This window comes from Eriocheir sinensis, chromosome 49 (genome assembly GCF_024679095.1).
Source record: "Eriocheir sinensis breed Jianghai 21 chromosome 49, ASM2467909v1, whole genome shotgun sequence".
Lineage (NCBI taxonomy): Eukaryota > Metazoa > Arthropoda > Malacostraca > Decapoda > Varunidae > Eriocheir > Eriocheir sinensis.
In genome coordinates this window covers 7,256,807-7,283,842 of record NC_066557.1, presented here as the reverse complement: position 1 = coordinate 7,283,842, position 27,036 = coordinate 7,256,807, and the positions used below count along the sequence as shown (strand labels likewise).

Below are 27,036 nucleotides of genomic sequence, written 5' to 3'. Positions count from 1 at the left end.
GAGTATGTGTGATGACCCCCTCCAAAAAAAAACACGTGTGGAATGAAAATTAAAATGTGGGAGGTTAACTTTTATTGGTAAGTCTTTGTTTGTGGTTCCTTTGCTTATAGAAAATGAACGACAGGCAAACACGGAAAAGAGTAGCTATGTGTGATGCCAGAAAGGGAAAGAAAAACCTTTGTGGAATAAACATAAAAAAACACATAATAGACTAACTTTTATGTGGAAGAGAGTGACTATGTGTGATGCCAAAAAGGGAAAGAAAAACCTGTGTGGAATAAACATAAAAAAACACATAATAGACTAACTTTTATGTGGAAGAGAGTGACTATGTGTGATGCCAGAAAGGGAAAGAAAAACCTTTGTGGAATAAACATAAAAAAAACATAATAGACTAACTTTTATGTGGAAGAGAGTGACTATGTGTGATGCCAAAAAGGGAAAGAAAAACCTTTGTGGAATAAACATAAAAAAAACCCACTAGACTAACTTTTATGGGTAGCTTAAACTGCGGGTCAGGAAATCGAATGTTCAGCTTTAAAATGAAGAAGCTACGTGATAGACTAGTGGGTCATCATTAAGGGGAGCGAGTTTTAGTTCAGCTTAGTTTACATTAATTTAGTTTCATTTTTTTTTACGGCTCAAGGAAAACAAAAAAGGTGCAAAAAAAAAGGCCCTCTAATCGCTGTTCCTACGGAGATAAAAGTTATGAGCGGCCAAAAGAGGTCAAAGCGGCCAAAAGAGGTCAAAGCGGCCAAAAGAGGTCAAAGCGGCCAAAAGAGGTCAAAGCGGCCAAAAGAGAGGTTTCTATATTCTATTGTTTCTATTCTATTGTTTCTATTTTCCTTTCTTATTTATCTTTTCTTTATCTCGAATTATTTGTTCTTTGTTATTCTTTCCACATTCCTCCTTTTTTTCTTTCTTCCTTTTTTCTCTCATTCATATTTTCTTCTGTCTGTTCTCTCGCTTTCTTCTCTTTCTTTCTCTTTTCTTTCTTTCTTCCTTTTTTCTCTCATTCATATTTTCTTTTGTCTGTTCTCTCGCTTTCTTCTCTTTCTTTCTCTCTTCTTTCTTTCTTCCTTTTTTCTTTCTTTCGTATTTTCTTGTCTGTTCTCTCTATTTCTCCCCGTTCTTTCTCTTCTTCTTTGTTCCCTTAGTTTAGTTCAGTGGAAACATGGAGCCCAGAACAGTAGCGAGCCTTACCAATAGAGAAACTACGTCCCAAACAAGAAAGTCATTCATAAGGAGGCCGAGTTTAACTATTAAGTCAAGTCTGTGGAAACATGGAGCCAAAAGCAGCGGGCAGTTAAACGCTCTTGCCAGGCGGTCCAGTCACCAAACTAGAACTCCGATAAACGCAGTGAACACCAGCATCAGAGTGTGACCTAAACCCTTGGGATATTTAGGCTGTGCATTGTCCAAGTACATTTTTTTTACATTGAAGGAAGTATCAGGACACCTCTCCTCCCGAAATTGACCTCTCTTTCGGCCACTTCTTTTGATTCTTTTTTTAGGAGCAGCGAGTAGCGGGCTTTTTTATTTTTATTATTGTTTCCTTTTTTTGTGTGCCCTTGAGCTGTCTCCTTTGTTGTAAAAAAATGTGTATAAAACAAAATAAAACAAAAATGACGACTAACACTTCTCCTATAAAGAAAGGAAATGAGTGGCCGAAAGAGAGGTCAGTTTCGGATGGCGAGGTGTCTTGGTCCTTCATTTTCCTCTGCTTGATGTCACAGCGGCTGCAAGGTAGAGGGAGCGATGGCGTAGTTGGACCGATAGCTCTTAATGAAGGGGCAACTAGCACTTAATTCTCTTTCTTTCGAGATCATTTGAGACACGTTAGAAATGCAGCGGAACATGTTGCTTAAATGTGTCCGTGATAGCGTGAGGACAGCCTTTACCAATGGGCTGGCCAATGGAGTAACTGTTTCTGGGACGATTTTCCTTCCTCAAGAGAAAGGTCTTCAAGAGTGAGAAGACGTCCGTTGTAGAGTCTTGGTGTTTGGAGTACCTCAGGGCACGGACACGCCCACCCTTCACTCTCAGGACGTCCTTGACCCGTCCGTGGCACCGTTCCGGAAATCACTGTCTTGAGGGAAGCAATAACCGAAGACTGGCGCGGCGCACGTGACGCAACGCCCGGCAGAGTATATAAGGCCGCGTCGCGCCGGTCCACGCCACAACACCGCCGCTCAGCTTCCCTCCACCACCTCCACCTCCACCACTTGCACCTCCACCACAATGACACCCCTCCAGGTGAGCCGCCGCCGTCAGCCACTTCTGCTGTGCCGCCAGCGGCGTGGCCCACCATCATCTTTGTAACAAGTGTTCGTGACCCTGACTGCCTCCACCGCCACCGCCCTTCCCTCCCTAACAGTGTTGTGTTTCAGGTCGTGCTCTTCTTCGCCGCCGCCGCCGCCCTGGCCGCCGCCGCGCCCCGCCCTGACGGCCCCCCCTCCTACGGGCCGCCGGCCCCACGCTACAAGGAGCCCGGCATGCCCTTCGACTTCGCCTACGCCGTCAAGGACGACTACACCGGCAACGACTTCTCCCACGACGAGAGCAGTGACGGTCAAGTGACCCGCGGCTCCTACCAGGTGCTGCTGCCCGACGGCCGCCGCCAAATCGTGACCTTCACCGCCGACCACGACGCCGGCTACATCGCCGACGTGGCCTACGAAGGCGAGGCCACCTACCCCGCCGCCGCCCCCGCCTACGGGCCCCCCGCCCCCCCCGCCTACGGACCCCCCGCCTACGCCTAAGCCTTCCCGGCAGCCCCGTCGCCCCTAGTCCCGGCCAGTAAATTATTGACCCCCCCACCCCCGCGGCCACAATGCTCATGTAAATAAACAGTTAAACTTACCACCCACCTGTTCCCTGACTCTCACACCGTCTAAAGCACAACGAAGGCAAACATTCAGGAAAAAAATGACAAAACTTTGCCTTCCCTAACGTTATTTCTTACAACCGAAGGTTATGGACAAGTTCTGTTGTGCCGGCTACAACAACCGTATAGAGTGTCACCTCTGTAAGCTGTGTCCTGAAGGTGCAGATCATTTCAGGTCCAGCAGCAAACTGCACGCCAATATGACAGCCTGCACGCACCAGACATGCTCCACTAAAGGACTTGCATCTTTCTTTCCCCTTCAGTAATGACAGTCACGGGGACGCAATTGATCTCCTCTGCCGCCCACGAGGCACACAACAGTTAATCATCATTCTTCTACAGTTATCGAGAGGTAGGCAAGGACATCTCAGTTTGGGCAAATCGCCTGTACTGAATGCCACGGACATCAGAGTATATCAAAGCGAATGACATTTGCTGTAAGGTTGCATTTATGTGCTTAATCTATACTCATTGAGGAAGGGGAAGAAAAAAAGATGAAAGCGATGAAAAATTAGATAAACGGTTAACATTATGGCAACAAAATTAACTGAAAGACCTGGTGTAAGAAAATCCAAGCAGGTGAGAAAATAGACCAATCAAACAACAGGAGGAGCTCGAAATTAAGGAAAGTGAGTACACTATGCAGTTTTTCATCATTATAAGCCATTTAGAGGCTGAGAGAGAGAGAGAGAGAGAGAGAGAGAGAGAGAGAGAGAGAGAGAGAGAGAGAGAGAGAGAGAGAGAGAGAGAGAGAGAGAGAGAGAAAATGGAAGACACACAATTTTTTTACATCCATGGAAACAGCTCGAGGGCAAAAAACAAAACATAAAAAAATCAACCTCCCCGCCCCCCCCTAGCGCTGCTCCAGGAAATAAAAGGGCACGGAATGAGTGGTCAGGAGAGAGCCCAGTTTCGTTTGGAGAGGTGTCTTGATTTCTCCTTATAGTCCTTCTCCTTCAGCAATCCTTTCAAAAACACAAAGATAACCACAAGGAAATACTAACGCAACATTCCTTCTCGTCATGTAACTCAACCCTTAACAGTTCTGACTTAGCGTTGTATGGAGAGGTGTCTTGATTTCTCCTTATAATCCTTCTCCTTCAGCAATCCTTTCAAAACCACAAAGATAACCACAAATAAATACTAACGCAACACTGCTTCTCGCCACGCCGCTCAACCCATAACAGTTCTGCCTCAGGTCGGCGCTCTTAGACACTTCCTCTTCTTACATCGATCAGTTGTAGAGGCCAAAAAAGAGCTTAAACGCGTCCCAATTAGTGTTTCTCTACGTTCATGGTGCAGATACTTTGTCAGACTACCACCAGGGTCATAAAACTACCCGTGGAAATGCCCCAAGACACATACGGAAGCTGTGTTAAATATATGTGATCGTGTCCGGAATGTTTAACCCGGTAGCAGCGACGGGCCAAATTTGTGACTTTACCGTGTTCCAGCGATGGGCCAAATTTGTGGCTTTATCGTGTACCAGCGACGAGCCAAATTTGTGGCTTTACCGTGTAGCAGCGACGGGCCAAATTTGTGGCTTCACCGTGTACCAGCGACGGGCCAAATTTGAGGCTTTACCGTGAAGCAGCGACGGGCCAAATTTGTGGCTTTACCGTGTACCAGCGACGGGCCAAATTTGTGGCTTTACCGTGAAGCAGCGACGGGCCAAATTTGTGGCTTTACCGTGAAGCAGCGACGGGCCAAATTTGTGGCTTTACCGTGAAGCAGCGACGGGCCAAATTTGTGGCTTCACCGTGTACCAGCGACGGGCCAAATTTGTGGCTTTACCGTGTACCAGCGACGGGCCAAATTTGTGGCTTTACCGTGTACCAGCGACGGGCCAAATTTGTGGCTTTACCGTGAAGCAGCGACGGGCCAAATTTTTGCCATGATATAAACCCCTAAAAATAGATGAGCATAAACTGATCACAAATGTATTATGAAATGGATTGTGTGAGTGATGATTTTTTCTCATTTTTCTTGCTTATATGAACATGATCCCCGCAGCTACCGGGTTAATAATATATCCCTAGCGTTACCTTGTCTTTGCCTGGTCAACAAATAAAGAAATCTCACAATTAAAGGTTTGCTCTTTGTTTATTGCCTTGAGCTGTCTCCTTCGCCGTGAAAAAGGGGGAACTAATCTCAACACGCGGTCTATTTGAAAGGCAGATTCAATAAAAGAGAAAATATCTTATCACGTAAAAAAAATCATGATTGAGTGTTCAGAAACTAATTCCAAGTTTCATATTGATGTGAGTTTGTCTCGTCCCTCGTGTTGTTGCCTTGAGGATGTCTGCTGCCGGAGGGAAAAGACATGGCAGGGTGATTACGGTCTTCTTCCTCTTCTTCTTTTTCGCTACACACACGCAGAGTTACAGAGCATACTTTATTCGCCTCGTTATTTTCTTGTTTCGTATTGATGTGAGTTTATTTCGTCCCTCGTGTTGTTGCCTTGAGGATGACTGCTGCCGGAGGGATAAGACATGGCGGGGTGGTTACAGTGTCTTCTTTTTCTTTTTCTTTTTTTTTTTCGCTACACAAACGCAGACTTACAAAGAATACTTTATTCGCCTCGTTATTCTCTGGTGTCCATGGCATTCAGTATACGGGCGATCTGACAAAGCTGACAGAGCCTCTTATGTTTTTTTTTATTTTATTTTTATTTTTTTATTTTTTTTTACGTCTTGGCTTATTGCGCCGGTAGGCTTCTTCCCGGTGGGTCCTGATGGTCGGTCCAAGGCTTCTTCCCGGTGGGTCCTGATGGTCGGTCCAAGGCTTCTTCTCGGTGGGTTCTGATGGTCGGTCCAAGGCTTCTTCCCGGTGGGGACTGATGGTCGGCCCAGCCCGTTCTGGCGCAGGCAAAGTGTTTATAGTGGCGCCATCTTGCATTGGCTCATGCTGCCCTCCCGGAGCTCATCTTTAATCCTAGAATCTAGAGTCCGGGTTGATTGGTGGTCTTCTGGACAGCATGTGGGTAGTTTTAAGCCACTCGGCGGCGGCTGAAAAATCCCAGCTTGGTGGCACCGGTCGGGGATTGAACTCGCGTCCCCCTGAACGCGGGGCCGTATCGCTATCCGTTCAGCCATCGCTTATCACGTAAAAAAAATCATGATTGAGTGTTCAGAAACTAATTCCAAGTTTCGTATTGATGTGAGTTTGTCTCGTCCCTCGTGTTGTTGCCCCGCTCGATAACTGCTGAGGAACGATGATTAACTGTTGTGTGCCTCGTGGGTGGCAAAGGAGATCAATTACGTCCCCGTGACTCATTACTGGAGGGGAAAGAAAGATGGAAATCCTTTCCTGGAGCATGACTGGTGCGTGCAGGCTGTCATATTGGCGTGCAGTTTGCTGCTGGACCTGAAATGAATTGCAGCTTCAGGACACAGCTTACAGAGCCAACACTTGGTAAGGATATTGTAGTCTGCACAGCACATGTCCATAACCTTCAGTTGTGAGGAATAACGTTAGGGAAGGCAAAATTTTCACACTTTTTTCCTCTAAATGTTTGCATTCGTCGTGTTATGGACGGCGTGTGGGTCAGGGAACAGGTGGGTGCATGGTAATGTTGACTGTTTATTTTTCCCTAATGTGTTTGCCTTCGTCGTGTTATGGACGGTGTGAGGGTCAGGGAACAGGTGGGTGGTAATGTTGACTGTTTATTTACATGAGCATTGTTGCCGCGGGGGGGAGGGGGGGGGGTCAATAATTTACTGGCCGGGACTAGGGGGAGGCGGGGCTGCTGGGAGGGCCTAGGCGTAGGCGGGGGGTCCGTAGGCGGGGGGGGCGGGGGGCCCGTAGGCGGGGGGGGCGGGGGGCCCGTAGGCGGGGGCGGCGGCGGGGTAGGTGGCCTCGCCCTCGTAGGCCACGTCGGCGATGTAGCCGGCGTCGTGGTCAGCGGTGAAGGTCACGATTTGGCGGCGGCCGTCGGGCAGCAGCACCTGGTAGGAGCCTTTGGTCACGTGACCGTCGCTGCTCTCGTCGTGGGAGAAGTCGTTGCCGGTGTAGTCGTCCTTGACGGCGTAGGCGAAGTCGAAGGGCATGCCGGGCTCCTTGTAGTGTGGGGGCGGCGGCCCGTAGGAGGGGGGGCCGTCAGGGCGGGGCGCGGCGGCGGCCAGGGCGGCGGCGGCGGCGAAGAAGAGCACGACCTGAAACACAACACTGTTAGGGGGGAATGTAGCTGTTGCGGGTACAGTCAGGGCCACAAACACTTGTCACAGAAGCGATGGCGGGCGACGCCGCTGGCGGCACAGCAGAAGTAGCTGGCGGAGGCGGCTTACTTGGAGGGGAGTCATTGTGGTGGAGGTGGTGGAGTGGCGCTGAGCGGCTGTGTTGTGGCGTGGACCGGCGCGGCGCGGCCTTATATACTCTGCCGGGCGTTGCGTCACGTGCGCCGCGCCTATCTTCACGGGTTGTCGTCTTTGGTCACTGCTTTCCTCAAGACAGTGAATCCCGGAACAGTGCCAAGGACCGGTCAAGGACGTCCTGAGAGTGAAGGGCGGGCGTGTCCGTGCCCTGAGGAACTCCAAACACCAAGGCTGTGGAACGGACGTCTTCTCATTCTTGAAGACCCTTTCTTCTAAGGAAGGAAAACCGTCCCAGAAACAGTTACTCCAGAGGCCAGCACATTGGTAAAGGTTGTCTTCCCTTTTCAGGAGTAACTTTAACCACGCATAATGGTGGTAGATTAGTGCATATACACGTTATGCCTGACACATTTAAGCAGCATGTTTCGCTGCAATTCCAGTCTGGTCATAAAGTATATTGAAAGGGAGAGGATGAAGCACTGGTTGCCCCTTCATTAAGAGCTATTGGTCCTGTCCTTCAATAATGCCAAAATATCCAACTACGGAATCGCTTCCTCTACCTTGCTGACGCTGTGGCCATCCGCGGCAGCACGAGGATACATTGTCGCCGTTCGGTCGTCTCGCCCTCAATGTTCCAGTCTTCAAGGAGAGGAGAGGGGAGCATCAAGACACCTTTCTATCCAAAATTGACCTCTCTTTCGGCCACTATGTACTTTCTTTTATAGGAGCAGTGAAAGCGGGCTATTTTTGTTCTTATTAGTTTGCCCTCTAGCTGCCCCCTTTACCTTAAAAATAATAAAAGCACTCGAACACTGCACAGTCTTTAGAGCCCGAGGGTTTATGTCACACTGATGCTGGAGTTCACTGCGTTTATCGGAGGTCGAGGTTAGTAGCTGGACCGCCTGGCAAGAGCGTTTTACTGTCCGCTGGTTTTGTCTCCATGTTTCCACTGGACTTGCCTTGATATTTAAACTCGGTGTCCTTATTGATGGTGCACTTGTTTGCGGAGTAGTTTCTCCATTTGTAAAGCTTCCTACTGCTCTGGGCTCCATGTTTCCACTGGAGTTGCCTAAGTTAACCCCAAGACTGCCGATTTCCTACAGTCAGACATCACCAAGCTACAGGAATGGAACAAAAAGTGGCAGCTGCAATTCAATGAAGAAAAATGTAAAGTCCTGCACCTTGGGAGAGGATATCCAGCACACCAATACCACATGGGAAACACTCCACTATCCACCACAGAGGCAGAGAAAGACCTGGGACTATATGTTACCAGGCTACCACTGAAAGCCAAATCCGTGCCAATCGCAGCAGATGGGTTAAGGAAGAAAGAAAAGAGAAAAAAAAGACGGAAGAAAGAGAACATACAAGGACATATGAAAGAAAGATGAAAGAAAAAGCAGGAATGTGGATGGAAAAAGAAAGAGAAAATAAATTGGAATAAAGATAAATAAGAAAGGAAAATAGAAATAATATAGGCTGGGCACATTAACCAGATTTTTTTTGACCTTTTGAAAATATCGGTTAGTGGGCCAATTAGTCCTCTTCTAAACCTCTTAATTCTCTTCCATTTCCTCTTAATCCTCTTCTAAACCTCTTAATTCTCTTCCATTTCCTCTTAATCCTCTTCTAAACCTCTTAATTCTCTTCCATTTCCTCTTAATCCTCTTCTAAACCTCTTAATTCTCTTCCATTTCCTCTTAATCCTCTTCTAAACCTCTTAATCCTTTTCCATTTTCTCTTAATTATCTCCTAAAACTCTTAATCCTCTTCCTTTTCCTTTTAATCCTCTTCTAAACCTCTTAATTATCTTCCTTTTTTCCTCTTAATCCTCTTTTAAATCTCTTAATCTTCTTCTATTTCCTCTTAATCCTCTTCTAAACCTCTTAATTCTCTTCCATTTCCTCTTAATCCTCTTCTAAACCTCTTAATTCTCTTCCATTTCCTCTTAATCCTCTTCTAAATCTTTTAAGAGGAAATGGAAGAAGATTAAGAGGAATTTAGAGGAGGATTGAAAGGTTTAGAAGAGTATTAATCCTCTTTAAGACCTCCTTGCATTCCTTTAAAACCCGTGGAAATACTTCGTCTGGACCAGGCGAAGAGGAGAATAATAATAATAATAATAATAATAATAATAATAATAATAAGAAGAAGAAGAAGAAGACACTGTTACCACGCTGCTTCGTCTCCCTCCGGTAACAGTCATCCTGAACGCGATAACACGAGGGACGAGATAAATAATTCACATGCAGACCTAACCTGGAATTAACTTGTCAACATTCACCACATTTTTTTACGTTACAAGATCTATTTCTCTTTTATGGACTCTGCCTTTTAAATAGATCGTGTGTATCGAGACTTGAGATTTGTTTCCATATATTTATATATTAACCCGGTAGCAGCGACGGACCAAATTTGTGGCTTTTCCGTGTACCAGCGACGGACCAAATTTGTGGCCTTACCGTGTACCAGCGACGGACCAAATTTGTGGCCTTACCGTGTACCAGCGACGGGCCAAATTTGTGGCCTTACCGTGTACCAGCGACGGACCAAATTTGTGGCCTTACCGTGTACCAGCGACGGACCAAATTTGTGGCCTTACCGTGTACCAGCGACGGACCAAATTTGTGGCATTACCGTGTACCAGCGACGGGCCAAATTTTTGTCATGATAAAGACCCCTCAAAATGGATGATGCTTAAACTGATCACAAATGCGTTGATATATATTATGAAATGGTGTGTGTGAGTGATGATTTTTCTCATTAATTCGCTTAGAGGGGCCTTTGATTAAGAAACATGATCCCCGCAGCTACCGGGTTAATAAATAAATAAACTAAGAAAACCAAAAATTCCGTCACTCGTTTTTTGTTGCATTAATACACTGATGAAAAGCCTTTATTTGTGATTCCCTTATTTGTAGACCAGACAAAGACAGGGTAACGCTGAGGGCCATATACTCGTAATTAAACATTTCGGAGGCCAAGCACACATATTTGACAAGACTTTCGTATATGTTTTGGGCATTTCCACGGATAGTTTTATGACCCCGGTGGTAGTTTGACAAATTTTCTTCATCATGAACGTAAAGAAACACTCATGAGGAAGCGTTTAAACCCCTTGACTGCGGATTTCCTACAAGAAGACATCACCAAGCTACAGGAATGGAACAAAAAGTGGCTGCTACAATTCAATGAAGAAAAATGTAAAGTCCTGCACCTTGGGAGGGGATATCCAGCATACCAATACCACATGGGAAACACTCTACTATCCACCACAAACACCTGGGAGTGTTTGTAACCAGGCTACCAATGAAGGCGAAATCCGTGCCAATCGCAGCGGATGGGCTTAGGTCCTTTTTTGCGTTTAGGAAATGATTGACGTAAGAAAAAGAAGCGTCTAAGAATACCGACCCAACTTAGAACTGTTAGGATTTGAGTTACGTGGCGGGAAGGAAGGTTTCTTTAGTGTCTGTGGATTTCTTTGCGGCTTCGAAGGGATTGCTGAAGTAGGACGATCATAAGGAGGAATCAAGACACTTCTCCAACCCAAACTGACCTCCCTTCTGGTCACTCGTTCTCTACCCTTTTATTTCCTGAAGCAGCGCTTGGCGGGGTTTTGTTTTTTTCTGTTTTGTTTTATGCCCCTGAGCTGCTTCAATGGATGTAAGGAAATAGTTTGTCTTTGTTCCGTTTCATCTTCTAAAAATAACATACTGATGAAGAGACACTGTGTAGCTTATTCATTTTATTCATTCATTCGTTTAGCTTTAATTCATCCCGGTGTTCGATGCGTCTATTTTCTCACCTGCTTGAATTTCCGTACACCGGGTCTTTCAGTCCATTTTGTGATGACTATATTTTATCCGTGTACCTAATTTTTCGTCACTCCTTTTTTTCCTGCTTGGCCTTCCTCATTGAATACAGATTGGGCACACAAACGCAACCTTACAGAAAGTACCTCATTCACCTTGTTATATTCTGTTGTCCTTGGCATTCAGTACAGGTGACCTGGCCAGGTTAAGACGGCCTCTTGTCTGGTGTCTTGTCTATCGCTCGATAACCACAGAGGAAGGATGTGTGCCTCGTATGCCTCGTGGATGGCGGAGGAGAGTGGAAGTGTGTCATATTGGCATGCAGTTTGCTGCTGTATTTGAAATGAGCTGAAGCTTACCAGGTGACACTCGGTAAGGTTGTTGTTGTAGCCGCGACAACACAACGTAGCTATGACCTTCGATGGCGAGAATGCGGTGACCTTCCACTTTGTAAGGGACAGCGTCAGGAAAGGCAAAATTTGGTCAGTTTTTCTCTAATGTGTTTGCCTTCGTTTTGCATTAGCCGGCGTGTGGGTCAGGCAACAGGTGGGTGGTAATGTTGACTGTTTATTTACATGAGCATTGTGGCCGCGGGGGGGTGGGGGGTGGGGGGGGGTCAATAATTTACTGGACGGGACTAGGGGGCGGCGGGGCTGCCGGGAGGGCCTAGGCGTAGGCGGGGGGTCCGTAGGCGGGGGGGGCGGGGGGCCCGTAGGCGGGGGCGGCGGCGGGGTAGGTGGCCTCGCCCTCGTAGGCCACGTCGGCGATGTAGCCGGCGTCGTGGTCGGCGGTGAAGGTCACGATTTGGCGGCGGCCGTCGGGCAGCAGCACCTGGTAGGAGCCGCTGGTCACGTGACCGTCGCTGCTCTCGTCGTGGGAGAAGTCGTTGCCGGTGTAGTCGTCCTTGACGGCGTAGGCGAAGTCGAAGGGCATGCCGGGCTCCTTGTAGTGTGGGGGCGGCGGCCCGTAGGAGGGGGGGCCGTCAGGGCGGGGCGCGGCGGCGACCAGGGCGGCGGCGGCGGCGAAGAAGAGCACGACCTGAAACACAACACTGTTAGGGGGGAATGTAGCTGTTGCGGGTACAGTCAGGGCCACAAACACTTGTCACAGAAGCGATGGCGGGCGACGCCGCCGGCGGCACAGCAGAAGTAGCTGGCGGAGGCGGCTTACTTGGAGGGGAGTCATTGTGGTGGAGGTGGTGGAGTGGCGCTGAGCGGCTGTGTTGTGGCGTGGACCGGCGCGGCGCGGCCTTATATACTCTGCCGCGCGTTGCGTCACGTGCGTCGCGCCTATCTTCACGGGCTGTGGTCTTTGGTCACTGCTTCCCTCAAGACAGTGATTCCCGGAACAGTGCCAAGGACCGGTCAAGGACGTCCTGAGAGTGAAGGGTGGGCGTGTCCGTGCCCTGAGGAACTTCAAACACCAAGGCTGTGCAACGGACGTCTTCTCATTCTTGAAGACCCTTTCTTCTAAGGAAGGAAAACCGTCCCAGAAACAGTTACTCCAGAGGCCAGCACATTGGTAAAGGCTGTCTTCCCCTTTTCAGGAGTAACTTTAACCACGCATAATGGTGGTAGATTAGTGCATATACACGTTATGCCTGACACATTTTAGCAGCATGTTCCGCTGCAATTCCAGTCTGGTCATAAAGTATATTGAAAGGGAGAGGATTAAGCACTGGTTGCCCCTTCATTAAGAGCTATTGGTCCTGTCCCTCAATAATGCCAAAATATCCAACTACGGCATCGCTTCCTCTGTCTTGCTGACGCTGTGGCCATCCGCGACAGCACGAGGATAAAGGATCGTCGTTCGGTCGTCTCGCCCTCAATGTTCCAGTCTTCAAGCAGAGGAGAGGCGATTATTGTATTCACACGCGGCTTTTATATCGGGCTGTTCTTTTTTTTTTTTGTCTTTTTTGGGACTTTTTTCCGGACTTTTGCTTTCAACATATTTTTTTGCCTTTTTGAGCTTTTTTTTGTTTCTTCAGACTTTGTTTTTTACTGGCTTTTGTTTTTTCTTTTTGTTTTTTGCCTTTGACTTGTTCTGAAAAAAAAAAGAGACATTTAAGTTGGATGTTCTATTCTGCATATCCAACGTGTTCTTAAAGTATCTCGAAGGGAAGAGGATTAGGCGCTGATTGCCCCTCATTAAGAGCTGTTGGTCCTGTCCCTGAATAATAAATAACTACCCAACTTCGGCGTCGCTTCCTCAACCTTCCTGACGCCATGGCCCTCCGCTGCAGCACGAGGATAGATGGTTATGGTTTCCATGCGTCTCGCCCTCAGTGTTCGCAGTCTTCAATCAGAGGAGAGGAGAGCATCAAGACACCTCTCCATCCGTAAGTGACCGCTCCTTCGGCCACTCTTTACTTTCTTCTATAGGAGCAGAGGCAGCGGGCTATTTTTGTTTTTATTAATTTTTTACCTTGAACTGCTTCTTTTACTGTAAGACACACATACACACATACACACACACACACACACTCGAACACTGCACAGCCAATAGAGTCCGAAAGTCTGGTATCTTGTGTTCTATAGCTTTGGCTACTTTTTTATTATATTTTTTTTATGTGCTGCCTGTAGCCCCGGGAGCCTCTCTTAATTAAGGGACTTCTTGGACGACCCCAGCCCGGTAGTGGCGCAGATGAATTTTATTTGTAGTTGCTGCCGTGGTATACGACCCTTGCTTGGCCCATGCTGCCCCAGGTGCTCCTCCTGATCGAAGTCGTTGAAGGTGAGGTTGACTGAGGATCCGGACAGCATGCGGGCAATCTTCCGCCACTCGGCGATGACTTGAAAAATCAGCGTGTTTTGGTGGGACTCGAACCAAGGTCCACGGGCTCCCCATGCACTCACGCTGACCACTCGGCCACCGCCTCCCCGCTGCATTTATCGGGGGTCCGGTTTAGTGACTGGACCGCCTGGCAAGAGATTTTTACTGCTCGTTGCTCTGGGCTCCGTGTTTCCACTGGACTTGCCCTAAAGCAGCACAACAAAATCTTTACAGGGGCAGCGCCGAGCGGACTCTTCTTTATTTTCCTTTTTTTTGCCCTTAAGTTGCTTCCTCAACTTAAAAAAGAGCCTAAACTAAACTAAACAGCACGCGCCTCCTTTCCCCGGGCCGCTGTGACAGGTGCGCCACCGAACAAGACAGAATAATAATAATAATAATAATAATGAGACACTGTGATCACCACGCCGTGTGGTCTCCCCTCCGGCAGCAGTCATCCTCAGGTCAACAACACGAGGGACGAGTTTATCTTTAATTTCTCCTGGTGTTTGATAGGTCTATTATTTTTACCTTACACCAGGTCTTTCAAGTCATTTTGTATTGCCATAATTTTATCTGTTTATCCAGTTTTTCATCGCTTTCATCTTTTTTTTTTACTTTCTTTCTTCGCCTTCCTCAATGAGTACGGGTTAAGCACACAAACGCAACCAACAGAAAATGTGTCATCCGCCTCGTCATACTCTGGAGTCCGTGGCATTCAGTACCGGCGACCTGACCAAGCTGAGATGTCCTCCTGTCTGCCGCTCGATGACTGTAGAGGAATGATGATTAACTGTTGTGTGCCTCGTGGGCGGCAGAGGAGGTCAATTGCGTCCCCGTGACTGTCATGACTGGAGGGGAAAGAAAGATGCAAGTCCTTTAGTGGAGCATGACTGGTGCGTGCAGGCTGTCATATTGGCGTGCAGTTTGCTGCTGGACCTGAAATGATCTGCAGCTTCAGGACACAGCTTACTGAGGTGACACTCTATACGGTTGTTGTAGCCTGCACAACATAACTTGTCCATAACCTTCCGTTGTAAGGAATAACGGAAGGAAAGGCAAAATTTGGTCAATTTTTTTCCCTAGTGTGTTTGCCTTCGTCGTGTTATGGACGGGGTGAGGGTCAGGGAACAGGTGGGTGGTAATGTTGACTGTTTATTTACATGAGCATTGTGGCCGCGGGGGGGGGGGGTCAGTAATTTACTGGCCGGGATTAGGGGGCGGCGGAGCTGCCGGGAGGGCCTAGGCGTAGGCGGGGGGTCCGTAGGCAGGGGGGGCAGGGGGCCCGTAGGCGGGGGCGGCGGCGGGGTAGGTGGCCTTGCCCTCGTAGGCCACGTCGGCGATGTAGCCGGCGTCGTGGTCGGCGGTGAAGGTCACGATTTGGCGGCGGCCGTCGGGCAGCAGCACCTGGTAGGAGCCTTTGGTCACGTGACCGTCGCTGCTCTCGTCGTGGGAGAAGTCGTTGCCGGTGTAGTCGTCCTTGACGGCGTAGGCGAAGTCGAAGGGCATGCCGGGCTCCTTGTAGTGTGGGGGCGGCGGCCCGTAGGAGGGGGGTCCGTCAGGACGCGGCGCGGCGGCGGCCAGGGCGGCGGCGGCGGCGAAGAAGAGCACGACCTGAAACACAACACTGTTAGGGGGGAATGTAGCTGTTGCGGGTACAGTCAGGGCCACAAACACTTGTCACAGATGCGATGGCGGGCGACGCCGCCGGCGGCTAGAGTTACTGACGGCGGCGGCTCACCTGGAGGGACGTCATTGTGGTGGACCTGCAGGTGGTGGAGGGACGCTGAACGGCTGTGTTGTGGCGTGGACCGGCGCGGCGCGGCCTTATATACTCTGCCGGGCGTTGCGTCACGTGCGCCGCGCCATTCCAGAGGCTTTCTTCTTCGGTCACTGCTTCCCTCAAGACAGTGATCCCCGGAACGGTGCCACGGACGGGTCAAGGACTTCTGGCAGTGAAGGGTGGGCGTGTCCGTGCCCAGAGGTGCTCCAAACAAAAAGGCCGCCGCCTGCGATTGATGCCTTCTGATTCTTGAAGACCCTTCTCCTCAGGAAACAAAACCGTCCCTGAAACAGCTCCTCGAGTTGTCCAACACACTGGCAAAGGCTCTTTCCTTCTGCAGAAGTAACTTTAAACACGCACACTTGCGGTGATTATTGTATTCACACGCGGCTTTTATATAGGGATGTTTTTTGGTCTTTTTTGGGACTTTTTTCCGGACATTTTTGTTTTCAACATATTTTTTTGCTTTTGTTTCTTCGAACTTTGTTTTTTACGGGCTTTTGATTTTCTTAATGTTTTTTGCCTTTGATTTGTTTCTTCTGCTCTGAAAAAAAAGAGCAACATTTAGGCTGGATGTTCTGTTCTGCATATCCAGCGTGTTCTTAAAGTGTCTCGTTCAGTGACTGGACCGCCTGGCAGGAGATTCTTTACTGCTCGCTGCTCTGGGCTCCGTGTTTCCACTGGACTTGCCCTCAGGCAGCACAAAATGTCTTTACAGGCGCAGCGGCGAGCGGACTCTTCTTTATTTTCCTTGTTTTTGCCTTGAGTTGCTTCCTCAACTTAAAAAAAAAAAGAGCTTAAAACAGCTAGCTCGCGCCTCCTTTCCCCGGGCCGCTGTGACAGGTGCGGCGCCGAACAAGACAGAAGAAGAAGAAGAAGAAGAAGAAGAAGAAGACACTGTGATCACCACGCCGTGTCGTCTCCCTCCGGCAGCAGTCACCCTCAAGTCAACAACACGAGGGACGAGATAAACTCACATGCAGACGTAACCTGGAATAAATTTGTCAAAACTCACATTTTTTTTACATCATTAAATCTTTAGTTTTTCTCCCTTTTAATGAATCTGGCTTTTAAAGAGATCGTGTGGGTTGAGACTCAATATTAGTGTCCCCTTTTTCTACGGCAAAGGAGACAGCTCAAGGCCAATAAACAAAGAGAAAATCATCGAGCCCATCACTAGCTTTTTTGTTGCTTTAATACACGGATGAAAACCTTTGATTGTGTGATTCCTTCATTTGTAGACCAGGCAAGGACAGGGTACCGCTAAGTCAGAACTGTTGTGGGTTGATTTTCATGACGAGAAGGAATGTTGCGATAGTATTTCCTTGTGGTTATCTTTGTGGTTTTGAAAGGATTGCTGAAGGAGGAGGATAATAATGAGATATCAAGACACCTCTCCAGACAACGCTAAGTCAGAACTGTTAAGGGTTGATTATCATGACGAGAAGGAATGTTGCGTCAGTATTTCCTTGTGGTTATCTTTGTGGTTTTGAAAGGATTGCTGAAGGAGGAGGATAATAATGAGAAATCAAGACACCTCTACAGACAACGCAAAGTCAGAACTGTTAAGGGTTGATTTACATGACGAGAAGGAATGTTGCGTTAGTATTTCCTTGTGGTTATCTTTGTGGTTTTGAAAGGATTGCTGAAGGAGGAGGATAATAATGAGATATCAAGACACCTCTCCAGACAACGCTAAGTCAGAACTGTTAAGGGTTGATTTACATGACGAGAAGGAATGTTGCGTCAGTATTTCCTTGTGGTTTTCTTTGTGGTTTTGAAAGGATTGCTGAGGAAGGATGATTATAAGGAGAAATCAAGACACCTCTCCAGACAACGCTAAGTCAGAACTGTTAAGGGTTGATTTACATGACGAGAAGGAATGTTGCGTTAGTATTTCCTTGTGGTTTTCTTTGTTGTTTTGAAAGGATTGCTGAGGAAGGAGGAGATTATAAGGAGAAATCAAGACACCTCTCCAGACAACGCTAAGGCAGAACTGTTAAGGGTTGATTTACATGACGAGAAGGAATGTTGCGTTAGTATTTCCTTGTGGTTATCTTTGTTGTTTTGAAAGGATTGTTGAGGAAGGATGATTATAAGGAGAAATCAAGACACCTCTCCAGACAACGCAAAGTCAGAACTGTTAAGGGTTGATTTACATGACGAGAAGGAATGTTGCGTTAGTGTTTCCTTGTGGTTATCTTCGTGGTTTTGAAAGGATTGCAGAAGGAGGAGGATTATAAGGAGAAATCAAGACACCTCTCCAGACAACGCAAAGTCAGAACTGTTAAGGGTTGATTTACATGACGAGAAGGAATGTTGCGTTAGTATTTCCTTGTGGTTATCTTTGTGTATTTGAAGGGATTGTTGAAGGAGGAGATTATAATGAGAAACCAAGACACCTCTCCAGACAACGCTAAGTCAGAACTGTTAAGGGTTGATTTACATGACGAGAAGGAATGTTGCGTTAGTATTTCCTTCTGGTTTTCTTTGTGGTTTTGAAAGGATTGCTGAAGGAGGAGGATTATAAGGAGATATCAAGACACCTCTCCAGACGTAAGTGACCTCTCTCTTGACCACTCATCCTGTACTCTTTTATTTCCTTGAGTGGCGCTTGGCGGGGTTTTGTTTTTCTGTTTGTTTTCCGTCCCTGAGCTGTTTCAACACACGCAGACAGATAGTTTGTCTTTGTTTAAGCTTCTAAAAGTCTTATAATAGTGAAAAGCTGCATAGCGTATTCATTTTCTCTACTCGTTTATCTTTAATTTCTCCTGCTGTTTGATAGGACTTTTTTATATTTACTGTACACCAGGTCTTTCAATTAATTTTGTATTGACATAATTTTATCCGTTTATCCAATTTTTCATCGCATTCATCTTTTTTTTTTTTTTATCTTTCCTCGCCTTCCTCAATGAGTATAGATTAAGCACACAAACGCAACCAACTGGAAATACGTCATCCGACACGTTATACTCTGGAGTCCGTGGCATTCAGTACCGGCGACCTGACCAAGCTGAGATGTGCTCCTGTCTGCCGCTCCATAACTGTGGAAGAATGATGATTAACTGTTGTGTGCCTCGTGGGCGGCAGAGGAGATCAATTACGTCCCCGTGACTGTCATGACTGGAGGGGAAAGAAAGATGCAAGTCCTTTAGTGCAGCATGACTGGTGCGTGCAGGCTGTCATATTGGCGTGCAGTTTGCTGCTGGACCTGAAATGATCTGCAGCTTCAGGACACAGCTTACTGAGGTGACACTCGGTAAGGATGTTGTAGCCGGCACAACATAACTTGTCCATAACCTTCGGTTGTAAGGAATAACGGAAGGAAACACAAAGGAACACAAAGGAAGAACAAACAACAGCAGACCTGCTGGTCCTTACGAGGTTGTTTGTGACAAGCTACACTAACTATCTAATCAAAGGTGGAAGATGAAGGACAGCAAAGGCGAAGGCTCCTCCCCACCCCCCCATCCCTCCAGCCAAAGCTGGCAGGAAAGGAAAAAGAACCATGCAGCATGGAAAAACTGCATGTAATTTATGTAGGAAAGCGGAAAGAACTACCATAACTGCTACCACTAACCGGGCGATAAAAGCGGACAAGGACACCAGTATTCGAAAGAACTTAACGTTATTACGACAATGAGTAATATCTAAGTTGCTGGTTGGATTCAAAACACTTGTCTAATCTATTCTTGAAGGCCGTAACTGTTGTACTATCAACGACTTGTACTATGAACGACGAAAGGCAAAATTTGGTCAAATTTTCCCTAGTGTGTTTGCCTTCGACGTGTTATGGACGGTGTGAGGGTCAGGGAACAGGTGGGTGGTAATGTTGACTGTTTATTTACATGAGCATTGTGGCCGCGGGGGGGGGGGGGGGGTAAGTAATTTGCTGGCCGGGACTAGGGGACGGCGGGGCTGCCGGGAGGGCCTAGGCGTAGGCGGGGGGTCCGTAGGCGGGGGGGGCGGGGGGCCCGTAGGCGGGGGCGGCGGCGGGGTAGGTGGCCTCGCCCTCGTAAGCCACGTCGGCGATGTAGCCGGCGTCGTGGTCGGCGGTGAAGGTCACGATTTGGCGGCGGCCGTCGGGCAGCAGCACCTGGTAGGAGCCGCTGGTCACGTGACCGTCGCTGCTCTCGTCGTGGGAGAAGTCGTTGCCGGTGTAGTCGTCCTTGACGGCGTAGGCGAAGTCGAAGGGCATGCCGGGCTCCTTGTAGTGTGGGGGCGGCGGCCCGTAGGAGGGGGGGCCGTCAGGGCGCGGCGCGGCGGCGGCCAGGGCGGCGGCGGCGGCGAAGAAGAGCACGACCTGAAACACAACACTGTTAGGGGGGAATGTAGCTGCTGCGGGTACAGTCAGGGCCACAAACACTTGTCCCAGAAGCGATGGCGGGCGACGCCGCCGGCGGCTAGAGTTACTGATGGCGGCGGCTCACCTGGAGGGAAGTCATTGTGGTGGACCTGTTGGTGGTGGAGGGACGCTGAGCGGCTGTGTTGTGGCGTGGACCGGCGCGGCGCGGCCTTATATACTCTGCCGGGCGTTGCGTCACGTGCGCCGCGCCATTCCAGAGGCTTTCTTCTTCGGTCACTGCTTCCCTCAAGACAGTGATCCCCGGAACGGTGCCACGGACGGGTCAAGGACTTCCTGACAGTGAAGGGTGGGCGTGTCCGTGCCCAGAGGTGCTCCAGACAACAAGGCCGCCGCCTGCGATTGTTGCCTTCTGATTCTTGAAGACCCTTCTCCTCAGGAAACAAAACCGTCCCTGAAACAGTTCCTCGAGTTGTCCAACACACTGGCAAAGGCTCTTTCCTTCTGCAGAAGTAACTTTAAACACGCACACTTGCGGTGATTATTGTATTCACGCGCGGCTTTTATATCGGGCTGTTTTTTGGTCTTTTTTGGGACTTTTTTCCGGACTTTTTTGTTTTCAACATATTTTTTTGCTTTTGTTTCTTCGAACTTTGTTTTTTACGGGCTTTTGATTTTCTTAATGTTTTTTGCCTTTGACTTGTTTCTTCTGCTCTGAAAAAAAAGAGCAACATTTAGGCTGGATGTTCTGTTCTGCATATCCAGCGTGTTCTTAAAGTGTCTCGTTCAGTGACTGGACCGCCTGGCAGGAGATTCTTTACTGCTCGCTGCTCTGGGCTCCGTGTTTCCACTGGACTTGCCCTCAGGCAGCACAAAAAATCTTTACAGGGGCAGCGGCGAGCGGACTCTTCTTTATTTTCCTTGTTTTTGCCTTGAGTTGCTTCCTCAACTTAAAGAAAAAAAGAGCTTAAAACAGCACGCGCCTCCTTCCCCGGGCCGCTGTGACAGGTGCGGCGCCGAACAAGACAGAAGAAGAAGAAGAAGAAGAAGAAGAAGAAGAAGACACTGTGATCACCACCCGTGTCGTCTCCCTCCGGCAGCAGTCACCCTCAAGTCAACAACACGAGGGACGAGATAAACTCACATGCAGACGTAACTTGGAATAAATTTGTCGACACACATTGTTTTTACATCATTAAATCATTAGTTCTCTCTTTAAATGAATCTGGCTTTTAAAGAGATCGTGTGGGTTGAGACTCAATATTAGTTGTCCTTTCTTCTACGGCAAAGGAGACAGCTCAAGGCCAATAAACAAAGAGAAAATCATCGAGCCCATCACTAGCTTTTTTGTTGCTTTAATACAGTGATGAGAACCTTTAATTGTGTGATTCCTTCATTTGTAGACCAGGCAAGGACAGGGTACCGCTAAGTCAGAACTGTTATGGGTTGATTTTCATGGCAAGAAGGAATGTTGCGTTAGTATTTCCTTGTGGTTATCTTTGTGTATTTGAAAGGATTGTTGAAGGAGGATGATTATAAGGAGAAATCAAGACACCTCTCCAGACAACGCTGAGGCAGAACTGTTAAGGGTTGATTTACATGACGAGAAGGAATGTTGCGTTAGTATTTCCTTGTGGTTATCTTTGTGGTTTTGAAAGGATTGCTGAAGGAGGAGGATAATAATGAGATATCAAGACACCTCTCCAGACAACGCTAAGTCAGAACTGTTAAGGGTTGATTATCATGACGAGAAGGAATGGTGCGTTTGTATTTCCTTGTGGTTATCTTTGTGTATTTGAAAGGATTGTTGAAGGAGGATGATTATAAGGAGAAATCAAGACACCTCTCCAGACAACGCTGAGGCAGAACTGTTAAGGGTTGATTTACATGACGAGAAGGAATGTTGCGTTAGTATTTCCTTGTGGTTATCTTTGTGGTTTTGAAAGGATTGCTGAAGGAGGATGATTATAAGGAGAAATCAAGACACCTCTCCAGACAACGCTAAGTCAGAACTGTTAAGGGTTGATTTACATGACGAGAAGGAATGTTGCGTCAGTATTTCCTTCTGGTTTTCTTTGTGGTTTTGAAAGCATTGCTGAAGGAGGAGGATTATAAGGAGATATCAAGACACCTCTCCAGACGTAAGTGACCTCTCTCTTGACCACTCACTCGGTACTCTTTTATTTCCTAGAGTGGCGCTTGGCGGGGTTTTGTTTTTCTGTTTGTTTTCCGTCCCTGAGCTGTTTCAACACACGCAGACAGATAGTTTGTCTTTGTTTAAGCTTCTAAAAGTCTTATAATAGTGAAAAGCTGCATAGCGTATTCATTTTCTCTACTCGTTTATCTTTAATTTCTCCTGCTATTTGATAGGACTTTTTATTTATCTACTGTACACCAGGTCTTTCAATTAATTTTGTATTGACATAAATTTATCCGTTTATCCAATTTATCATCGCATTCATCTTTTTTTTTTTATATCTTTCTTCGCCTTCCTCAATGAGTATAGATTAAGCACACAAACGCAACCAACAGGAAATACGTCATCCGCCTCGTCATACTCTGGAGTCCGTGGCATTCAGTACCGGCGACCTGACCAAGCTGAGATGTGCTCCTGTCTGCCGCTCGATGACTGTGGAAGAATGATGATTAACTGTTGTGTGCCTCGTGGGCGGCAGAGGAGATCAATTACGTCCCCGTGACTGTCATGACTGGAGGGGAAAGAAAGATGCAAGTCCTTTAGTGGAGCATGACTGGTGCGTGCAGGCTGTCATATTGGCGTGCAGTTTGCTGCTGGACCTGAAATGATCTGCAGCTTCAGGACACAGCTTACAGAGGTGACACTCGGTAAGGATGTTGTAGCCAGCACAACAGAACTTGTCCATAACCTTCGGTTGTAAGGAATAACGGAAGGAAAGGCAAAATTTGGTCAATTTTTCCCTAGTGTGTTTGCCTTCGTCGTGTTATGGACGGGGTGAGGGTCAGGGAACAGGTGGGTGGTAATGTTGACTGTTTATTTACATGAGCATTGTGGCCGCGGGGGGGGGGGTCAATAATTTACTGGCCGGGACTAGGGGGCGGCGGGGCTGCCGGGAGGGCCTAGGCGTAGGTGGGGGGTCCGTAGGCGGGGGGGGCGGGGGGCCCGTAGGCGGGGGCGGCGGCGGGGTAGGTGGCCTCGCCCTCGTAGGCCACGTCGGCGATGTAGCCGGCGTCGTGGTCGGCGGTGAAGGTCACGATTTGGCGGCGGCCGTCGGGCAGCAGCACCTGGTAGGAGCCGCTGGTCACGTGACCGTCGCTGCTCTCGTCGTGGGAGAAGTCGTTGCCGGTGTAGTCGTCCTTGACGGCGTAGGCGAAGTCGAAGGGCATGCCGGGCTCCTTGTAGTGTGGGGGCGGCGGCCCGTAGGAGGGGGGTCCGTCAGGGCGCGGCGCGGCGGCGACCAGGGCGGCGGCGGCGGCGAAGAAGAGCACGACCTGAAACACAACACTGTTAGGGGGGAATGTAGCTGTTGCGGGTACAGTCAGGGCCACAAACACTCGTCACAGAAGCGATGGCGGGCGACGCCGCCGGCGGCTAGAGTTACTGACGGCGGCGGCTCACCTGGAGGGACGTCATTGTGGTGGACCTGTTGGTGGTGGAGGGACGCTGAGCGGCTGTGTTGTGGCGTGGACCGGCGCAGCGCGGCCTTATATACTCTGCCGGGCGTTGCGTCACGTGCGCCGCGGCATTCCAGAGGCTTTCGTCCTCGGTTACTGCTTCCCTCAAGACAGTGATCCCCGGAACGGTGCCACGGACGGGTCAAGGACTTCCTGACAGTGAAGGGTGGGCGTGTCCGTGCCCTGAAGTGCTCCAAACAACAAGGCCGCCGCCCTCCTGGCTCTGCGATGGACGCCTGACCATTCCTGAAGACCCTTTCTCCTCAAGAAGCAAAACCGTTCCAGGAACAGTTATTTCAGTTGTCTTGCAAACTTGCAAAGGCTCTCTTTCCTTTTGCAGAAGTAACTTCAAGCACGCACACTGGAGCAAGAGAAGTGTGTTCACACACTTGCCTTTTTATTTTTTTTGAGCTTTCCTTTTGTGTGGGATCTTTTGTTTTTTCCGTGCTTTTTTAACGGTCGTTTTTAGCTTTTCCGGACTTACTTTCCGGGCATTTTTTTTTTTTCATCGGAATTTTTTTTTTTTATGCTTTAATTCTTTTTGTTTGTTTTTCCCTCGAGCTGTTTCCTCTGCTGTGAAAAAAAAGAGAGACACGTTAAGACAGGACGCTCCTTTGCATTTCCAGCGCGCTCTTTAATTATCTCGAAAGGAAGAGGGTGAAGCGCTGGTTGTCCCTTCATTAGCAGCTATTGGTAGTTTCTTAATTTGTAAAGCTGCTCATTCAATTTCCTAACCGCATTTTAACCTGCCAATAAAGATAGTATTCCATGTTTTTTTTCCCACACAAGTGTTTCTTTCTATCTCTTTATTTATGGCGCAACATGTCCTCTTCTCCGATTGTTTGCCTTTCGATCATTTTCTTCAAACAAGGGAACCACAAACAAAGACTTACCAATAAAAGTTAGTCTCCTCTGTTTTTATTTTTACTCCACATAGCTTTTCTTTCTTTTCTGGCATCACATATACTTTTCGGTGTGTTTACCTTTCCTTCTCTTTCTCCAAACAACGGAACCAATAATTAAGACATCCATCAATGCATACAAACAACAAAAACAACAACAACAACAACAACAACAACAACAACAACAACAACAACAACAACAAAAAGAAGACGAGAGAGAGAGAGAGAGAGAGAGAGAGAGAGAGAGAGAGAGAGGATTTGCAGGTAAACTCACCCCATTAATAATCACCGCAAGCCATAGAACAATTAGGGGTGGCGTAGGTCAGGGCGGAGGTTAAGGTCCTTCGCTGTTTCTCTCCTCCTTCTCCTCTTCACTGCATTCACCCATAGAGGGAAGGTCATGAAGGGGAGTCAAGGGAGGAGGAAAGGAGGGCGAGGATAGAGGAAAGAGAAAAGGAGAGAGGGGAGAGAGGAAAGAGGAAAAGGAGAAAGAGGAAATAGGGAAAGAAATAAAGAGAAGAGAGAGAGAGAGAGAGAGAGAGAGAGAGAGAGAGAGAGAGAGAGAGAGAGAGAGAGAGAGAGAGAGAGAGAGAGAGAGAGAGAGACGTTTGAAATTTGTGATCATCTGTAATTTACCTGTGTTTCGTGTGTGTTTGTGTGTGTGTGTGTGTGTGTGTGTGTGTGTGCAGGTCAGTTACCTCTGAGACGGGCAAATCGATAGCTATAATAACACTCGTAATAAGGAAGGGAAGGAGGAGGGAGAGAAGAGACCAAGAAGAAAGAAGAAAAAGGACAGAGAAAAACAAGCGGAAATATTAAAAAAAGCAGAAAAATACAAGAAAGAAAAAAGAAAACGATGAAATAAAGAAAAAAAAAAGAAAATAATGAGAGATAAAGAAACGAAAGGGGAATGAAACAATACCACAAGACAAAGAAACAGGAAAAAAAAAGATAAAAAAATAGAGAGAAAGGAAGAAAGGAAAACAAGAAAAGGCTAAGGAAAACAAAAATATAGTAAAATAGAGATAAAGAAGTTGATAAAAAGACAGACAGACAGATAGATACGTATATTAGCAGAGGCAAACAAGCAGATAAATAGATATAGATAGATAGATTGATAGATTGATAGATAGATAGTTAGATAGATAGATAGATAGATAGATAGACAGATAGATACGTATATTAGTTGAGGCAAACAAGCAGATAAATAGACAGATAGATAGATTGATAGAGAGATAGTTAGATAGATTGATAGATAGATAGATAGATAGATAGATAGATAGATACGTATATTAGTAGAGGCAAACAAGCGGATAAATAGACATAGATAGATAGATTGATAGATTGATAGATAGATAGTTAGATAGATAGATAGATAGATAGATAGATAGACAGATAGATACGTATATTAGTAGAGGCAAACAAGCAGATAAATAGACATAGATAGATAGATAGATAGATAGATAGATAAATAGACACAGATAGACAGGTAGAGAAAACAGCGACAGACACGACAACAGACAGGAACCAACAAGCCTAAACACACACACACACACACACACACACACATACATACATACATACATACATACATACATAGGGTGGATAGGGAAGAAGGGAGGGAGGGAAAGGGAAAGAGAGAGAGAGGGAGAAAAGTAGTTAGGTCGATCTTCATACCTTCCTCTCCCTTAATTTTCCTTCCTTTACTTTTCCCTCCCTCTCCTTTCCTTCTTCTTCCTTTTTCCTCCCTTTCCTTTCCTTCTTCTTTCTTTCTTTTCCTTCTTTCCTTTTCCTCCTCCTCCTCTCTCCTCCTTAAGTGTGTAACACGCCTTCCAAATCAAAAACATCAGCTGACAGTCAACTTCAATCCATATCAATAGAACTAGAAATGCAACGTTTTGTTTTCTTCTGATTACATAAAATCTAAACCACAGACAAGTAACCACAAACCGACAGAATTGGGTCCCATAGGTCTGTCTGGTCTAATTTATTCTTCTTCCTTCCTTTCCTTTTTCCTCCCTCTCCTTTCCTTCTCCTCTCTTCTTCCTTCCTTTCCTTTTTCCTCCCTCTCCTTTCCTTCTCCTCCCTTCTTCCTTCCTTTCCTTTTCCCTTCCTCTCCTTTCCTTCTCCTTCCTTTTTCCTCCCTTTCCTTTTTCCTCCCTCTCCTTTCCTTCTCCTCCCTTCTTCCTTCCTTTCCTTTTTCCTCCCTCTCCTTTCCTTCTCCTTCCTTTTTCCTCCCTTTCCTTTTTCCTCCCTCTCCTTTCCTTCTCCTCCCTTCTTCCTCCCTTTCCCTGTGAACTCTCCAGAGGGGGTGACATTCTCGCCCTACGATAATAATAATAATAATAATAATAATAATAATAATAGTTTCCTTCTCCCCTATTTCCCTCCCCTTCCTTTTTTTTCCCTTCCCTTCCCCTCTCTTCTCCTCCCTTCCCTTCCCTTCCCCTCCCTTTATTCCCTTCCTTTCCTCTCCTTTCCCCTCCCTTTCTTCCCCTCCCTTCTCCTCCCTTCCCTTCCTTTCCCCTCCCTTTTTTCACTTCCCTTCCCCTCCCTTTCCTTCCTTTCCCCTCCCTTCCCTTCCCTTCCCTTCCCTTCCCCTCTCCCTCCTTTCCC

At 47.5% G+C, this 27,036-nt stretch overlaps 4 protein-coding genes across 10 annotated transcripts; 1 reads left to right on the top strand and 3 right to left on the bottom strand.

Annotated features, from left to right (window-relative positions):
• Positions 1-2,131: 2,131 nt before the first annotated feature.
• Positions 2,132-2,863, top strand: LOC126981798 (cuticle protein 19-like). Its single transcript, XM_050833353.1, has 2 exons — positions 2,132-2,256; positions 2,391-2,863. The coding sequence occupies exons 1-2, from the start codon at positions 2,242-2,244 to the stop codon at positions 2,760-2,762; spliced, it is 387 nt and encodes a 128-aa protein (XP_050689310.1). The 5' UTR covers positions 2,132-2,241; the 3' UTR covers positions 2,763-2,863.
• Positions 2,864-6,477: 3,614 nt separating this feature from the next.
• On the bottom strand, positions 6,478-20,458 carry LOC126981791 (cuticle protein 19-like). Of its 7 annotated transcripts, none has more exons than XM_050833344.1 (3): positions 20,020-20,458; positions 15,523-15,547; positions 6,478-7,041 (listed from the first exon to the last, which is right to left on the bottom strand). In XM_050833344.1, the coding sequence occupies exons 2-3, from the start codon at positions 15,535-15,537 to the stop codon at positions 6,646-6,648; spliced, it is 411 nt and encodes a 136-aa protein (XP_050689301.1). In that variant the 5' UTR covers positions 15,538-15,547; positions 20,020-20,458; the 3' UTR covers positions 6,478-6,645. The 7 variants fall into 7 exon arrangements, with proteins under 7 accessions (XP_050689301.1, XP_050689300.1, XP_050689299.1 ...); XM_050833348.1 differs by lacking the exons at positions 6,478-7,041; positions 20,020-20,458 and adding exons at positions 11,679-11,843; positions 15,189-15,395 and having other exon boundaries at positions 15,523-15,596; XM_050833343.1 differs by lacking the exon at positions 20,020-20,458 and having other exon boundaries at positions 6,484-7,041; positions 15,523-15,593.
• On the bottom strand, positions 19,395-20,068 carry LOC126981795 (cuticle protein 19-like). The gene is made up of 2 exons (XM_050833350.1): positions 19,995-20,068; positions 19,395-19,867 (listed from the first exon to the last, which is right to left on the bottom strand). The coding sequence occupies exons 1-2, from the start codon at positions 20,007-20,009 to the stop codon at positions 19,496-19,498; spliced, it is 387 nt and encodes a 128-aa protein (XP_050689307.1). The 5' UTR covers positions 20,010-20,068; the 3' UTR covers positions 19,395-19,495.
• Positions 20,459-22,864: 2,406 nt separating the features above from the next.
• On the bottom strand, positions 22,865-23,599 carry LOC126981794 (cuticle protein 19-like). Its single transcript, XM_050833349.1, has 2 exons — positions 23,463-23,599; positions 22,865-23,335 (listed from the first exon to the last, which is right to left on the bottom strand). Exons 1-2 carry the CDS (start codon positions 23,475-23,477, stop codon positions 22,964-22,966), a joined length of 387 nt encoding a protein of 128 aa, XP_050689306.1. The 5' UTR covers positions 23,478-23,599; the 3' UTR covers positions 22,865-22,963.
• Positions 23,600-27,036: the final 3,437 nt, after the last annotated feature.